Source organism: Dreissena polymorpha, chromosome 9 (genome assembly GCF_020536995.1).
Source record: "Dreissena polymorpha isolate Duluth1 chromosome 9, UMN_Dpol_1.0, whole genome shotgun sequence".
Classification (NCBI taxonomy): domain Eukaryota; kingdom Metazoa; phylum Mollusca; class Bivalvia; order Myida; family Dreissenidae; genus Dreissena; species Dreissena polymorpha.
Genome location: NC_068363.1, coordinates 80,945,073 through 80,963,715, shown reverse-complemented (window position 1 = coordinate 80,963,715; position 18,643 = coordinate 80,945,073). Strand labels below are relative to the sequence as shown.

The 18,643-nt window shown below is 36.3% G+C and overlaps 1 protein-coding gene across 5 annotated transcripts in view; it reads right to left on the bottom strand.

Annotated features, from left to right (window-relative positions):
* LOC127844596 (protein broad-minded-like) overlaps window positions 1–18,643 on the bottom strand; it is a 93,371-nt gene that overhangs the window by 3,041 nt on the left and 71,687 nt on the right. For 3 of the 5 annotated variants that reach the window (XM_052374983.1, XM_052374984.1, XM_052374986.1), the window contains 10 exons: window positions 16,952–17,060; window positions 15,774–15,870; window positions 13,930–13,974; window positions 10,637–10,759; window positions 9,411–9,494; window positions 7,667–7,736; window positions 5,612–5,733; window positions 2,028–2,182; window positions 1,206–1,346; window positions 339–527 (listed from right to left, as the gene is read on the bottom strand). In XM_052374983.1, coding sequence (XP_052230943.1) covers window positions 339–527; window positions 1,206–1,346; window positions 2,028–2,182; window positions 5,612–5,733; window positions 7,667–7,736; window positions 9,411–9,494; window positions 10,637–10,759; window positions 13,930–13,974; window positions 15,774–15,870; window positions 16,952–17,060 — 1,135 coding nt within the window. Of the gene's footprint in view, window positions 1–338; window positions 528–1,205; window positions 1,347–2,027; window positions 2,183–5,611; window positions 5,734–7,666; window positions 7,737–9,410; window positions 9,495–10,636; window positions 10,760–13,929; window positions 13,975–14,920; window positions 14,945–15,773; window positions 15,871–16,951; window positions 17,061–18,643 lie in introns of all 5 variants that reach the window. The other 2 variants (XM_052374985.1, XM_052374987.1) reach the window with 2 other exon arrangements.

Below are 18,643 nucleotides of genomic sequence, written 5' to 3'. Positions count from 1 at the left end.
AATAAAATACCCAGTAAGGATCAAATACAGCTTTATTAGCTTAGCACAAAACCTTAACTAGTTCCCAAGGCAAGTGGTTATACCAAGTCAAGTGGATAAGATTTTCAAACTCTATATATGCACATAGTCAGTGCTCCCATTTGCTTACAATTTTCTGTAGCCAAATGTACCTTTTATGCTTTAGACTTATTCTTTGGACTACCATATAGTGGTTATTAAGAAAGACAAGTAGCCAAATTAAAATTTCTTAAGCTCTTAAGCCATATGTCCTTATTTGTAGCCATTGTCTAATTTGGCGAATGGCCGAGTTAGCCTTGTTAGGCACCTAGATTTTATACCTTGAGGAACATGATGAGATCATGGGTCTGCATGTGCGCCATGATGTAGCTCTGCAGGTGGTTGAGGATTGCCACGCAGACGTACACCTGGTGGTCCACCCCGTGGATCAGGCACACCACGATGTAGTGGCACACGTCCTGCCAGTCCAGGTAGTTCCAGAAACACTGGGTCAGCCAGTGCTGGCAGATCTGGTGAGAGAACATGCCACAGTTATCAAACACAGCAACTCAGCAAGTGCTGACAATCTGTGTTGAAAAATGAAACAGTTATCAATCAATGTATCAGTCAGTGCCGGCAAATCTTAGATGAAAAAAGACCATTGTAGTCATATCAAACACTGTGTCAGACAGTTAAAATTGGTATAATTTATGATGAAATATGCCATAGTTATCAAACACCATTGTAGCAAGTGCCAGCAAATCGGTGTACCCTGATATTTAATAGGCATCAGAGACTAGTGACAACTCTATTTGCACGAAAAACTATGACCGACCTGTGTAGGTGTGTACCCAGATATTTTAAAGGCATAAAAGACTACAGATAATCATATTTGCAGAATGAACTACAACCTTCCTTTGAGGTTGTGTGATGTGACATTTTAAAAGCATCTGAGACAAGGGGATTTTAGTAAGAACTATCACCTACCTGTGCAGGTAAATACACTGACATTTTAAATGCAAACACTACTAGAGGAAGCCCAATGTGTTTTAAGACCTACCTGTGCAGGTTTGTACCCAGACAGTTTAAATGTAGACAGTCCTAGAGGAAACCCGATGTATAATAAAATCTACCTGTGCAGGTATGTACCCAAACATTTAAATGTAGAAAATACTAGAGGAAACCAACAGATGTGTAATACGACCTACCTGTGCAGGTGTATACCCTGACATTTTAAAGGCAGATGAGACCAGAGGTAGCTCTATCTGCAGTATGAACTCAATGTTGTGCCCGGTACTAGAGAACAGCGGGTGTATTCCACTGGCGCTGAGTGCACTAGGAAGATGGACCTACAGAATGGAAACAATGCATTGTTTATTTGAACCTTGTTCTGGAAAAACTGGGCTTAATGCATGTGGGTAAAGTGTCGTCACAGATTAGCAGTCTGCATTGGCTAATCAGGGATTATGCTTTGCGCTTTTCTGGAAAACAGTCTAGGTGGAAAGTGATGTCCCTGATGAGCTTGTTTGGACTTCAAAGTCTAATGAAGAAAGACACTTTGCGCACATTAAGCCCAGACTTCAAAGTCTAATGAAGAAAGACACTTTGCGCACATTAAGCCCAGAATGAAGCTAAAACCCTTTTGTTGAACTTAATTTTCGTGGAACAACTTGGTTAGTTTTCTAGTATCAACCCATTAATTTATATTTCCTTGATTGCATCAAAAAGGCTTATCAAGAGATTGTTGAGTTTATTTCCTGGGTAAAACAAGTCCTTGGGTGTCTTGAGAATCTATGAAAAAAATGCTTAGGAATGGGTATAATACAAATGTATATGCTCAACATCAGTAGTCTACAAGAGGAAAACATGTAGATATACAAAAATAAGGATATATACAGATCAGATAGACTAGTTAAACACTCAATGATTGATGTATGCAAATTATATCCCTCTTTTACCCATCTTGTGAACCAACAGTCTTTCTACACAATCAGCATTTGTTATTCGTCAAACAAACCCAGTATTCTTACAGAGGCATGTAGGCGTGGTATCCATAGGTAACCGGACGCCCCTAGGGTGGAGAAACTCTGCAGGAAGTCCCAGGCGCGGTCATGGTTACCATTGAATATGAGAAACACTGTGGCTGCAAACCAGTCAAAACCTGTGTAACCATTCTTCATGTATTCTAAGACTGAGGTCAAGGATCATCAGGCTAGTAGTTCAGTACTTGATCACCATCTGTGTTCTTTTAGCACTGTAAATGCTGGTACAAAATGTTTTGGCGTTTGGAGACAAGGCTACAACTTTGATTAGACTGCAGAAGAGTCTGTTTCTTTTTACCTTGTGAATTGAGATTGAATATAAAAGCATATTGTCCTCATGTTAAGTGTTTCTTAAAACGAGTTGCATTCTGAGAAAACTGGGCATAATGCATTTGCGTTAAGTGTCATCCCAGATTAGCCTGTGCAGTCCGCACAGGCTAATCAGGGACAACACTTTCCGCCTGTATTTTTGCTAAGATCAGAGACTTTCATCAGCGAATGCTAGTAGACAAGTTTTGAGCCATACATTAACCAAGAATACTATTTAAGTTTAAAGTCTGGTGTTTTATAATTACAATTGCACGCTTAATTGTTAGATCATTAGTTTTGATCTATCATTGTTTATCAGCTATTTGACAACTGGGAACTATTTCAATAAGTTGTTTAATGTAATTTCAAACTCTTATACCAGGTAAAATTCTTGCAGCAACTGACATCCAAACATCGACCAATGAGACCTCTGAATCTCATGTGTTCTATAACAAGCATAACTTGAGTTTTGTCACAAACAAGAGTAATACCCCCTTGTCGGCTATTATAAAGGGAAAATTCTTCAATAATGTTGTTGATGACTTTGGATGAACTAAATTTCTTCCACAACATCACACCATGGTTATGAGATATTTAAAGTTTTAAATTAATCACTTGAGAAATGTGAAAGTTGTTTGCAAACTTGTGTGGACAAATTGAATGACCAACCAACAGCCGCAAAACTGACTGACCTATCAGCTAACAACCAACAAAGCCACTGATAGTGACTTCTATATACTACTCACTGCACTATAAAAATTACTTTCTGATCATGTTAGAAAACAAGAGGGCCAAGATGGCCCTAGTTCGCTCACCTGAGAGGAGTCCGTTCATTCAATCTTTACCTAATGTCAAACTTGACCTAGATATTGACCAGACAAACATCCAGGTCAAGTTTTATTATTATTGAACCAAAACTCTGGCGTAGGGAGTGTTTTTATTTTTGAAAGATTTGAAATGGTGACCTATATTTTGAGTTCACCCCCCTTACCAAACATCAAACTTTGCTTACAAGGATTTTGTATAATATAATGATTTGGACAATCTAAGGGCAATAATTAGGGCATTAATTATGTGATTTTTGCTCATCATCAAACTTGACTGAGATCTTTCAGCAACTTTGATAAAGAATGCTTGAGAAATGTGAATGCTAGAGTGTTTACAAACCAAATGTGGATGGACGGACAGCGGACAAAGACCAATCCTAAAACCTCACCTGAGCAATCAGGTGAGCTAAAAAGTATGTTTGACCAATCTGAGCCATTTTCCAACTTGTCCAAGAAATCAATAAAACCAATGTATTGACTAAGTTTCACGATGATTAGGCAAAATATGTGACTTCTATAGTGTTCAATCACAAGGTTTCTCTATGTAGTCACATAAGGAAATCTGCCCCACCCCCCTGGCAGCCATGTTTATTGACCCATCGGGACCATTTGCGAACTCATCTGAAATATATATAAAACCAATCATTTCACCAAGTTTCATGATGATTGGGCAAAAAATGTGACTTCTGGAGTGTTCACAAGCTTTTTTTTACTATATAAATATAAGAAAACTGCCCCCCGGCAGCCATGTTATTCAACTGACCGGAACCATTTTCCAACTCAACTCTCATATCAAGGAAACAAATGTTCTGACCAAATTTCATGAAAATTGGGCAAAAAATGTGACTTCTAGAGTGTTCACATGTTTTCACTATATACATATAGAAAAAAATGCCCCGCCCACTGGCGGCCAGGTTTTTTCACCGATCTGGACCATTTTCGAACTCATCCGACATATTAATAAAACCAATGTTTTGATCAACTTTCAAGATGATTGGACCAAAATTGTGACTTCTAGAGTGTTTACAAATTTTCTCTTTAGCCATATAAGGAAAACTGCCCAGCCCACTGGCGGCCATGTTTTTGAACGAACCGGAACCGCTTTTGAACTCAACCAACATATCATTAAGACCGACATTTTGACAAAGTTACATGAAGATTGGGCATTAAATGTGACTTCTACAGTGTTTACAAGCTTTTTCTTCTTTTTTTTGACCTAGTGACCTAGTTTTTGACCCAGCATAACCCAGTTTCGAACTCGATAGAGATATCATTGGGACAAATCTTCTGACCAAGCTTCATGAAGATCGGACAATAAATGTGGCCTCTAGAGTGTTTACGAACAAATGTGGACGGACGGACGACGGACGGACGACAGGCAAAGACCAGTCACAAAAGCTCACCTGAGCAATCAGGTGAGCTAAAAAAAACATCCAACCTCGAATAGCAATTAACAAATAAATGATACACACAACTACACTGTATTATTATGAAAACATTAATAATCAAAGGGGAGTAACTACTGTAAACTTAAATGCAATATTTAGAAGAGTTGTCTCGCATGTTACATGACTTTAATTCATGATTTAGTTACAAGCCTTTTTACTATATAAATATAAGGAAAACTGCCCTGTCCCCCTGACAACCATGTTTTTCAACGGACCCGAACCATTTTCAAACTTTACTCACGTATCTAGGAAACAAAAGTTCTGACAAAATTTCATGAAAATTGGGCCAAAAATGTGACTTCTAGAGTGTTTACATGTTTTCACTATATACATATAGAGAAAAATGTCCCGCCCACTGGCGGCCATGTTTTTTCACCGATCTGGACCATTTCCGAGAAATCAATAAAACCAATGTTTTGACCAACTTTCATGATGATTGGGCAAAAATTGTGGCTTCCAGCAGAGTGTTTACAAGGTTTTTCTATAGCCAAATAAGGAAAACTGCCCCGCCCACTGGCGGCCATGTTTTTCAACGGATCAGAACCACTTTTGAACTCAACCAACATATCATTAAGACAAACATGTTGACAAAGTTACATGAAGATTGGGCATTAAATGTGACTTATACAGTGTTTACAAGTTTTTTCTTTTTTTTGACCTAGTGACCTTTTTTTTGACCCGGCACGACCCAGTTTCATACTCTACCGAGATTTCATTGGGACGAAGCTTCTGACCAACTTTCATGAAGATCGGACAATAAATGTGGCCTCTAGAGCGTTTATGAACAAATGTTAACGGACTGACGACGGACAAAAACTGGTCACAAAAGCTCACCTGAGCAATTATTTGAGCTAAAAATATTTTGCCTTATAAATTATCATCAACTGACACACAAATGGCTTCCATTCAACTGGTGTACACAATTTTACTAACTTCAGAGGAGTATATAGCAACAGTTGCCAGGCAATCATAAAGTAACCAAGGATACTAAGTTGTGAGTCGGGTGTCTTTTGTTGCTGCTCCAGGTAGAACTTCACCTGTCTCATGAGGAAGGTGAGACTGTCTGTGGCGTCAGAAGACGTGTGCACTACCTTAAGGTGGATACCATACCTGGAACATAAATAGTGAGTACATCAGCGTTGTTCTCAGAAAACTGAGAATAGGGCATGTGAATATAATGTCATATAAGATAAGTCTGTGCAGTCTGCACATGCTAATTAAGGACGACACTTTCAGGCTTTCAGGAACCTGGACAGGCTTTTTGTTTACAAGAGAGATCTTATTAACAACACATTATATAAAGGCGGAAAGTGCGATACCTGATTAACCTGTGCAAAATGCACAGGCTAATCTGGGACAGTACTATATGCACATGAATTAAGCCAAATTTTCATGAAAAAGGCTCATATGTACAAGATGGGTGTAAAATATGGAACAGTTTATCCAACACACAGAGAATAAAAGGTTAGTGTAGAATATGGTGAAGTTTGTCCAACACACAGAGAATACAAGGGTAGTGTAGAATATGGTGAAGTTTGTGCAACACACAGAGAATACAAGGTTAGTGTAGAATATGGTGAAGTTTGTCCAGCACACAGAGAATACAAGGTAAGTGTAGAATATGGTGAAGTTTATCCAACACACAGAGAATACAAGGTTAGTGTAGAATATGGTGAAGTTTGTCCAACACACAGAGAATACAAGGTTAGTGAAGAATATGGTGAAGTTTGTCCAACACACAGAGAATACAAGGTTAGTGTAGAATATGGTTAAGTTTGTCCAACACACAGAGAATACAAGGTTAGTGTAGAATATGGTGAAGTTTATCCAATACACAGAAAATACAAGGTTAGTGTAGAATATGGTGAAGTTTATCGTACAGAGAATTCAAGGTAAGTGTAGAATATGGTGAAGTTTGTCCAGCACACAGAGAATTCAAGGTTAGTGTAGAATATGGTTAAGTTTGTCCAACACACAGAGAATACAATGTTAGTGTAGAATATGGTGAAGTTTATCATACACACATAGAATACAAGGTTAGTGTAGAATATGGTGAAGTTTGTCCAACACACAGAGAATACAAGGTTAGTGTAAAATATGGAATAGTTTATCCAGCACACAGAGAATACAAGGTTAGTGTAGAATATGGTGAAGTTTGTCCAACATACAGAGAATACAAGGTTAGTGTAGAAAATGGCGAAGTTTGTCCAACACACAGAGAATACAAGGTTAGTGAAGAATATGGTGAAGTTTGTCCAATACACAGAGAATACAAGGTTAGTGTAGAATATGGTGAAGTTTATCATACACACAGAGAATACAAGGTTAGTGTAGAATATGGTGAAGTTTGCCCAACACACAGAGAATACAAGGTTAGTGTAGAATATGGTGAAGTTTATCCAACACACAGAGAATACAAGGTTAGTGTAGAATATGGTGAAGTTTATAGTACACACAGAGAATACAAGGTAAGTGTAGAATATGGTGAAGTTTGTCCAACACACAGAAAATACAAGGTTAGTGTAGAATATGGTTAAGTTTGTCCGACACACAGAGGATACAAGGTTAGTGTTGAATATGGTGAAGTTTGTCCAATGCACAGATAATACAAGGTTAGTGTAGAATATGGTGAAGTTTATCCAAGACACATATACTACAAGGTTAGTGTAGAATATGGTGAAGTTTGTTCAACACACAGAGAATACAATGTTAGTGTAGAATATGGTAAAGTTTTTCCAACACACAGAGAATACAATGTGAGGGTAGACTATGGTAAAGTTTGTCCAACACACAGAGAATACAAGGTTAGTGTAGAATATGGTGAAGTTTGTCCGACACACAGAGAATACAAGGTTAGTGTAGAATATGGTGAAGTTTATCCAACACACAGAGAATATCAGGTTAGTGTAGAATATGGTGAAGTTTATCCAAGGCACAGGGTTTATACAAGGCAAAGAATACAAGATTAATGTAGAATGCATTTGCTTTATTTGTTGAATACCCAAAGTGCAGCTAAGAATAAACTATTAATTCTGGTTCAAACCTGATGGCAATTTTGATGCCTAACTGCTGTAGAGGTGTCAAGCTGACTGCTTTCACAGTGCTGTCATTCCCTAAAAGATGCGATGATGAATACAAACACAGACATATCATCAGTTGCATTTAATAACTATAAACAACATGTCGTGCAAAAATGGGTCTTATGCCACATTTGTCATGTTAGCCGACAGGGTAAACCTGACTAGACTGCATGGATGGGCAGTCTGGTCTGGCGATGCGTATGGAGAATATGGCATAACACTTCTTTTTTATATATGGGCCGTGCTCTGTTAAAAAGGGGTTTAATGCATGTGCGTAAAGTGTCATCCCAGATTAGCCTGTGAAGTCAGCACAAACTAATCAGGAAAGACACTTTCCACCTAAACTGGATTTTGGCTAAGAAGATACTTTCTTTAAACAAAAAAAAATCAAAAAAGTGTAAAGTGTTGTACCTGATTAGCCTGTGCTGACTGCACAGGCTAATCTGGGACAACATTTTACGCACACACATTAAACTTTTTCACACAGCACAGCCCAATTATGTACATTTTGCATCATATCAATATCACAGACGTCTTTGCACCAACAATATATGTTTGGACACAGGCAAATCCACTCTTTACACTACACGGACAAAAAGACCAAGGGCCACAATGAAGCAAAAACTGATTGCAGTCAAAATTCCTTTCTAAACATGAAGGTCATTAAGCATTAAATGTTTGAGCAAAATCTTCAAAGAAGTATGAGGAGTTTATAACAAAATATTTTATGACTATATTTCTGCTTATACTTGTCACAGCCCAAATAATTTATCCACAATACTCTACAAGTTAAGGTTATTCAACCGTAACAGTTTAAGTGAGTTCCGCCCAGAAGTTAAAGGAGTTGAAATCACAATAATCTGGTGACGAAAAATAGACAAAGAGCCATAATTCTGCCAAATTTCATCACATCCTAATTCCTGTTGTATATCATCTACCCACAAAAATCATTCAACTGTGAAAGTTTGATCCACACAGTTAACCCTTTACCACTTAAGTATGTATTTTCATGCATTTGTAGTCCCTTAGAGAATTATATTTAAATGTAAATATTTAATTTAAGACTTTTCTTACTACATTTAAGTTTTTAAGGCTTCATCTCCAAAACTTAGATACTGATAAGCATCAAACAGCATAAAACCGGAACAGACTGGAGTTACTTGCAGGTTGTTCTGGTTTGATGCTGTTTGCATATAGCCATTTTCACTTTTCTTCACAGTGGAAAATGGTGAATAGCAGAAGTTGACTACACAAGCTTGTGATGTAATGATGGACAGACAGGCAAGTCCAATTCCCAATGCATTCAACTCCACGGTCAAGATGACAAACACAACCATGAATGAGAAATGTTACAATAACACCATAAACTAAAATTCTGTTTGAAAGTCTTGAAAAAATTGTTTAATATTGGTTGTTTATGTTACTTTCAGTAAAGTTCAGAAGTGCAACATAATTTGTTAGCATTTGATAATTAAATTTCAGAATGCATACCATATGTGTTCCAAACTAAAGAACATATTGACCAACTACACAAATGTTAAATATGTCTACATAAATCATGTAATATTATGTGACAACCCTTATTGTTAATTATTATCACATGAAGATAAATTTCTTTATGATTTGGAAGATGCCTCCATGAATTAGATATAAGTATTTTACTTAAAAGACAAACACGTGCAAACACTTGGTAAATTACAAAATTACCTGCAAATTGCATAAGAGGGAACACCGATTCTTCAGGAATTGTCGACATTACGTTCACACTCTGTTCTAGAATCTTCTGGATCACTGGGGAAAAAAACAACCTTGGATTAAAACTAAAAGCAAGTCCATTGAAATCGTGAAAAGTCATTTATTACACAAAAAAGAATTGAAAACGGGTCTTAATGCAAGTGCATAAAGTGTTTTTCAAGATAAGCCTTTGAATTTTGCGTGCAGTCTGATAAGGGATGCAGCTTTCTGCTTTTATTGTAATTTCAATTCAAAGGAATCTGTTCTTAGCAACAATCCATTTAAGAGGAACGTGTTGTTCCTGATTAGCCTGCGAGGACTACACAGGCTAATCTGAGACATTTTTTTAACAAACATGCATTAAGCCCAGTTTTCGCAGAAGGCTCATTCAATAACAGTAAAGAACGACACTGAATAAAGAGGTCAAGGCGAATATAGTTTGCAAATGGTAATTAGCAACCATTCTTTCGGTCTTAAATATTTTTGCAAAGAAGAGACTTCCTTTAACCCTTTCCCACTCAAGAGCAAAGTAAAAATGGATATGTGCAAACAGCACAAAACACAGAAGCTGTGAAATCGTATTTATTATTTTTAAAGCAAAAAAGATTAATCACAAGAAAATTATTGTACGTTAATTTATTGGTTTTATTTCAATATAATTATAATTTTTGCACACCTTAATTGTTGTCTCTAAACTTTCTGACAACTGTAATTTTTTAATGTTTTCCGTATATTAATTTTCGGACACAAAATAAACATGCAAATTCGTTGAATTGATATCCCCCGCCAATAAGCTTTTGGACACAAAAGTGTTATATTTGACACTCAAAAACACATTTTTTCAAGATACAAAAAATGGCCATAACTCAGTTATTAACAGATGGTGTACAATGCCATTTGACGTGCATCATCCTTTTATCCATATATATATACTCATACCAAGTTTCAATGAAATCTGCCAAAGGATTTCCAAGATATGGCTCCGGACGGACGGAAAGACGGACTGACGGACGGACAGAAAGACGGACGGACAGAAAGACTGATGGACGGACAACGCCAAAACAATATCCCTCAGCCTATGGCGGGGGATAATTAATTATTTGTAAGAGTGTCAAAAACATAGAGTAATTACGGAAGACATCATTTTTATTTGGCTTTGGCAATACAATAAGATACGACCTGGGGTCAGCAACATTTACCTGCCCCCTTCACCTGATCACCCTTGCTAGCAAAGAACTTGGAGAGGAGATTGCGACATTTGTCCACCCAGGCTTTCCCCTTCTCACTGCGTCTGCTGTCCAAGAACTCTGTCAATTCATTGTCTGAAACAGCCCACAAATGTACCAATTAGTTGGTGGAATATGGAAACTCATAACAACCAGGGCACCATATGAACAATACGTCAACGAATTGTCACAAAATATTTTCTTCTGAAATTAACAAAAACAAAAGGAATCTCAAGTGTTCAAGTATTCAGATTAACAACCAGATTTTGACTGTCACTTCACATGGAAAGTTAATGTGCGTAATTAAGAATTAAAATAAAAGAAAGGTCTTGCCTTACTTAAGATTTACAAAATGAAAGTAGTTTTTTTTTCAGAAAAATACAAATGAGAAGCCGTCATGGAGAACCAGGCTTAATGCATGTATGAAAGTGTTATCCAAGATTAGCCTGTGCATTTCACACAGGCTACTCGGGAAGCATACTTTCTGCTGTTATGGATTTTAAAGGAAGTCTCTTCTTAGAGAAAATCCAATTTATGTGAAAAGTGTCATTGCTAATTAGCCTGTGCAGACCTCACAGGCTTATCTGGAACAAGACTTTACACACGCATTAAGCCCCATTTTCCCACAGCAAGGCTCTTATAAATCAGAAGCCCAACAAATATTGCAACATTTTATTTTTAAGTAAACACATTATCTGAGCTATTCTTGAACTCTAGCAAAGCAATCCTCAATTCATTTAGTTTGAAATGTAGACTTAAAACCAAATCAAGCTGGGTACCATCTATATTTTCATGCAGGAAGGCACATAATTGTTGCTCAGGAAATGTTTTCTTAGTTTACAATAGTTTTTACTATTTGGCCTTTTTAGTATAAAAGTTCATTTTGAGATTGTAGAGCAATCAATGTTTTAAGTATAATGAGTATTAAAAAAGAGTGACAAAAACTATAAAATCTAAGTGACATGTTAATGTAGTTATAACGATGCACTTAAAAATATATACATGTACCACGCTCTATGAAAAGGCTGTTTATTGCAAATGCTTAAGTTTCCTCCCAGATTAGCCTGTGCAGTCCACACAGGCTAATCATGGACGACACTTTCTGCTTTTATGATAGTTTTCGTTTTAGAAAGTCTCTTTTTAGCAAAAATCAAGTTTAGGCGGATAGTATCGGCACTTATTAGCCTGTGCAGGCTTCACAGGCTAATCTGGGATGACACTTTACACACCTGCATTAAGCCCTCTTTTCTTAGACCGCATTCAATATCTAATTTCTCTTATATTTAATGTGAAAATGATTTTCCCACTTTGCTTATGCTCTTGTCAATATCACATGGCTAACCTATTCACAAATCAAATATAGCTGGAACTGATTCATTTATATTTTTCTTAAAATCACACCAAGCTATTCAATTGTACAAAGATTTTCAATGTTAAACCGGGAGACGGAAAACTACAACGGGTGAGGCATGGTCAGGGGTGATAACCCCAAAAAAGGGTTAGGGTAAGGGTTAGGGGTCGGGTAAGGGTTGGGTTTAGGCTAACCCAAACCCTAACCCGACCCCTAACACTAACCCAAACCCTAACCCTAACCCTCTAACCCCCCTTGCGCAATACCATACCATGCCTCGCCCGTTGTAGTTTTCCGTCTCCCATGGGAATATTCAGCTACTTACTTAAAGAGGCATATGACTTATTGAAGAAATTATTTTAATAATATCTGATAATTACTTAATGGAGCATATTTTATTATTCAAAACATAGTGCTAATATAAAACAAATGACGTAAGGAAAAGAAAATACAATTAGAATACAATTAGTAATTATCATGATTGTTTCAATAAGCCCTCCTTAACTTGTCATAACATGTACACAAGCTGCATTGATGTTTTGTTTTTAACCAAAATATTTAAATGTGAATATTGCAACTGCTTTAAACGTCATACCCCCGGAAAAAAGGTTTTATTACAAATAAAAAATGTCATTATAGCCCTAAAGCGATTACCTCAGTTCAAGGTATAACAATTGTTGAAGACTTGCCGAGAGAACTAGTTGTTAACCCACTTGATCTAGATTCAAGCATGTTTTTGAATTCATTAAGATGCACATTGTGACAATGTTTCATCAAGAAATTGTGATGAAACTTTATCAGACTGATTATCAGGTCTATTTTAGTCCAACAACTCCATAAGCCGCATTTTCTTGTGACCTAGATTCTTGACCCACTTTACCTGGATTCAAACTTGTTGAGCCCAACATGTGGCCTCTTGAGTGGAAACAAGTTACATGTTGACAACACTTGACACCACACATCGACTTATTCCAAAGGCTTATCCTAAGCATGAAGTGATCAGGTGAAATTAAAAGATGAATCATTGATAACTCATTGGTTCATTTTCTCATTTGTAGTTATTTTTCGTATTTTTGTTCATTTGTATTGAACTTAAATGTATTAAAAACGTGACATACTTACTTATATACTGTATGTATTAAGACAATGTGCCTTATGTATAAGTCTAAATAAAATTTCTGTTCCATCTGTTCTGTTCATTAACTTGTATTAATTAAAAGTTATATAATTACAAAATTACAAGAAGATGTACTAAATTCATCAGATAAATATGATACATACAAAGTTATGGAAAATTGAAAAAAACTAAAATTTCCTGAAAATCTTGTTATTGATATTTTTTGTTAATAATCGTTGAGAGAAAGTACTCCGAGTGTGTTGGTTATCAGGAGTTATAAGTTTGGCATAAGTAAATATACATAGCTCAGTTTTAAAGAAGAAAATGTGGAAAGCAAATATTCTGGATAGATGAAACAGGGGACGCAAGCATTTTGTCAGAGGAACTCAAAAAGTGTGAATTATGTATTCACTTAACCTTGAACATAAGTTTTAATATGTAAACAAAAAGTAAACATAATGAATTAAAGAAATTGTTCTTATATAGACTCTCTGAGTGACCGTGATATTGTGTTAAGTCTGCAGTATATAGGTAGTGATGAGACTGTACACAATACTTGAGCATGTGTAATTACTTATTTATTATTTTATTAATGAAAACATAACATATGAATAAAGTCAAAATTCAGAAAAAAACTTTAACTCTTCCTTATTTAAATATAAAAAAAAGGATTTAGATATACACATAATGATCAAATAAAATTAGGCAAATATTTGAAAACTGTAGTTTTGGTTCCTTTGAAAAAAGCAAGCCAGGCTTAGATATATGTAACACATCACATCAAATCGGGGATAGTACCTGACTTCTTAGGGAGGCCCTGTGTATGGGTGGGGTAAATAAAGCCTGCAAGATCACATGACCTGGTTAGCATGGTGCATTATTATGAAGTTTTACAATCAAAGGACTGAGGGAACTCATTATCAGTCAGAATGACGCTCAATCTGTTGTCTGTTCTCAATGGAAAAAGGGATAAAACTATTAAAACTATTATTATTGTAATAAGTTATTACTAAAAAAAATGTTAACAAGACTATTGCCAAGCAATATATTTCCCCTACCAGCTCCACGATTGTCAGAATTTTATTTTTATTATATTTTATATTTGTTGCCATAGCAACCATAAATGTTGATGTAGGAACCAAATGAAATGACATGCATTATGTCCATTATATATTGCCATCTATCCATGTTGAAAGTTTCATGAAAAAATAAGAACTTTTAAAGTTATCGCAGGATCCAGAAAAATGGGACGGACTGACAGACACACAGACCGCAAACCATAAGTCCCCTCTGGTGAAACCAGTAGGGGACAATAAATAGAATAATGTTGACCTGTTGAAATGGTTGTTTAAAAAATACAAATAAATAACTATTCAAGCAACTTTGGCCCTTTTACTACCGTAATTTAAAAATTTTCTTTTTTAATTGTAAAGGTAAACACATACACGTTTTTATTCACACAATTTAGTTTTCTTCATTCTTCAAACAAAACTGTAAAGTGGCATTTAAACACTTTAAATCCTATCAAACTAACTCTGAATCAGAAATGACTGAGTGCGAATAAATGTTTAACAAACATGCTGTACAATTTGATAAAATTGATAAAGAACACATATTGAAAACAGTAAATTTTGTAATTTTCACAATTAATTGCACGACATAAAAATAACCTGTTACGAAGTATGGTCAAGCATTTAATACAAGATTAAGACATATATGAGGAACTGGATGGGATACGACATCTCGTACATGTTGGTGGGTAAATGAGAAGCAAACAAATGGTTACTACCTCCATGATATATCGGACCCCTGTCTGTTATAAATTTGTTTCAAAGTCATATTTATGCATTAATACTTATCTGATTGGCACACGTGCTTTAGTAAAACACAACCTCAGAACCATTATAATACAATATATTAAGAAAACAAACAAACAAATAAAACACAAAAGTCCAATGCATATAAACAAAAGAGTACTTTCGTATAATAATGCTGATTTCTTAATATGGACATCTGGTTTACTGTTCATGTAACGCAATTTATGTTGCTCTGGTAAATCATAGAACACATAATTATACGTACTCCTAGAGATATCTCTATTATTAAGATGAATAATAGTAATGTTGGAGAAATAAAAAAATGTTAAATACTACAACATGTTTACAAATATCAAAGACATGCAAACAGTTATCACTACACAATACAAAATCCACAACAAAAATGTAATTTTATACTTTCAGTACGCAGTCACACGTGACTTCGATCAATTATAAGTAAGCATTTAAATTTATAAGTAATAGTGTTGTTTATCACAGATTCCATTAATAAGCGGCATATTTGTTCCTTTCATTACATGGTAAGATACCACAAAATTACAATCACTTTGTCCATGTTTTACGAGTGCAATATATGAACACAGATTCCAGCACAATAGAAAAATGGGTGTACTTGCTATTTTGCATACATTTATCTTATTAAATTTTTCAAACAAGACTTCAATCAACATTAATAAGAGACTGCAACAGTGCATGAAACTTTTTCAGTCATCTCAGAAACATCATTTAACAAAAAGTACACGCCACCAAACTCAGACATTATTAACTATCTTTAGAACATTGGCAAATGTGACCTCGGGACCTTACCTGGCATGATTCCTGACCGCCCTCCAAGATTGGGACTGTATTCCCTTGGGACTGGGAATGACGAAAACAACGGGAAACTATAGCGAGTTCCTGAATCCTGCAAAAACGGCAACCTTCTGTCATTGACCAATAAAATGTGATCTTGATTTCAAACAAAACTGAAGAGCTTTGTCAAAGAGAGTCTTAGCATTCACCTTCTGGGTTAATGAGGTTCTCGTTTGCTAAATATCCATTATATTCATGGTACCATGACTTTAAAATGTCTCTATAAATACATGGCTATATAAATAGATCAAAACAACAAACAACAACAGGGTTTCCAAAAATCAAACAGGCTGCTGAAATGCCATAACTATTTACCTCTTAGATATGTATTTTGACTCATTTGTAGTCCCAAAGAAAGTTAAATTTAATTAAATACCTTTATTACTAAATTAAAGTTTAAAGTCTTCATTTCCAGCCCTTAGATACTGATGAGCAGCAAACATCATAAAACCTTAACAGACTGTGAATTACTTGCAGACTGTTCTGGTTTTATGCTGTTTGCACATAGCCATTTTTCCATTTGCATCTGAGTGGGAAAGAGTTTAGCTCTGGTCACCTGCAACATGACTTAATCAACCCTCTGAGAAGTCAGAAATGTAAATCTATCGACCCCAAAAGAAGTATTTTTCTGATATCTAGTCTCAACACGTGGAGCTCCATTGCAGATGTTAATCCATTCAATAACGCCTACCAATTTTTCAATGTAGAATTTCAAAATGAGGTGTGTCCTGATTTTCAACACTAGTCTTAAACCTAACTCTTTTAAACGACCTTATGATATGACCAAATGATAAACAGTGCCCTTACACTGGTAAAAGACCAAAACATTGCACAATCACCGTTATGGTAAGTTTACCAGCTCAAGCTCACACTAGGTGAAGGAATACTGCTTCTTAAAGAGTAGAGAGACGCACTAATAAGCTATAGCTACCTCTAGACTGCGTGTGGGCAGCACCCTCTCGGTGGGTCCACCAACTAGGTACGTGCGTGTGGGCAGCACCCTCTCGGTGGGTCCACCAACTAGGTACGTACCTCTAGACTGCGTGTGGGCAGCACCCTCTCGGTGGGTCCACCAACTAGGTACGTGCGTGTGGGCAGCACCCTCTCGGTGGGTCCACCAACTAGGTACGTACCTCTAGACTGCGTGTGGGCAGCACCCTCTCGGTGGGTCCACCAACTAGGTACGTGCGCACCAGGATGCTGTTCCTCTCCACCGACAACATGTCCACTATGATCTCCTTTCTGTAAACAAATCCAAGGAACTTTATAAATATTTATCATACCACGGCATTGATATCTGCCTGATATTTTTTTTTTTATCATGGTCAACAGGAAGTTCTTAAATAAGTAATGTGTGGAGGATGGTCATATTACTCGGAATCAACTATAAAGTAATCATTTTTGGTTAAATCAAATCAGATTCAACAAAACAAAACAATTTGATACATAGATGTAATATATTTTAAACACAAAATTCAACACAAACTGAAAAAAAACATTTTTTACAAATATTAAGCGAGCGCGCTCATGATGTCATTATTCAACACAAACTCTAGGAATATGGGCCTTAATGCATGTGCTTACAGTGTTTTCCCATAATTATCCCATGCAGTCCACCCATATTATCCCATGCAGTCCACCCATATTATCCCATGCAGTCCACCCATATTATCCCATGCAGTCCACCCATATTATCCCATGCAGTCCACCCATATTATCCCATGCAGTCCACCCATATTATCCCATGCAGTCCACCCATATTATCCCATGCAGTCCACCCATATTATCCCATGCAGTCCACCCATATTATCCCATGCAGTCCACCCATATTATCCCATGCAGTCCACCCATATTATCCCATGCAGTCCACCCATATTATCCCATGCAGTCCACCCATATTATCCCATGCAGTCCACCCATATTATCCCATGCAGTCCACCCATATTATCCCATGCAGTCCACCCATATTATCCCATGCAGTCCACCCATATTATCCCATGCAGTCCACCCATATTATCCCATGCAGTCCACCCATATTATCCATGCAGTCCACCCATATTATCCCATGCAGTCCACCCATATTATCCCATGCAGTCCACCCATATTATCCCATGCAGTCCACCCATATTATCCCATGCAGTCCACCCATATTATCCCATGCAGTCCACAGTCTAATCAGGAAAACACTTTCCAACTATGCTGGATTTCGCGAAGACTAGTAACCTAATTTCAATGGTATTAAAATAAAAGAATATTGGGACATATGGTCTCCTGTCAGAAAAGCTGGACAAACATTCCAAACATTACAAAAGAGGGACTTTCACACCAAAATGGGAAAAAAGACAAGTATGATTGTAACTTATGGAAAAAAGGGGAGTAATATTTGTCATATTACTAGAAATTAAGAAGGCTCAACAACTATGTTTCTATTTCTACAAGTTCAATTCATAACTGACTGGTAGATTTATCTACTGAACGTGTCAATGGATAAAAACACAATCATTATGTGATTTCCAAAGCATTTGTGTATATACAAAAATAACAATTTTACTCCAAACCTCTTGTGCTACAACGTTCAATATTGTTTTAATTTCTCTAATTCTGACCACTAGAGCCAATTATGCTTCAGGCCTGTCATGGTGAAGACATGTATATACCCAGCACTACCTTCTTGGAGCACATTGATAATTGACTTAACTGACACAACCATTTGCTATACTTTTATTATGAAACATGTAATTTGAATTACTTACTTGTCAAAGTTATGATATGATATGTTATATATTTGTATGCTTACGTCTTTGTGTTATATATTCTGCTCGTTT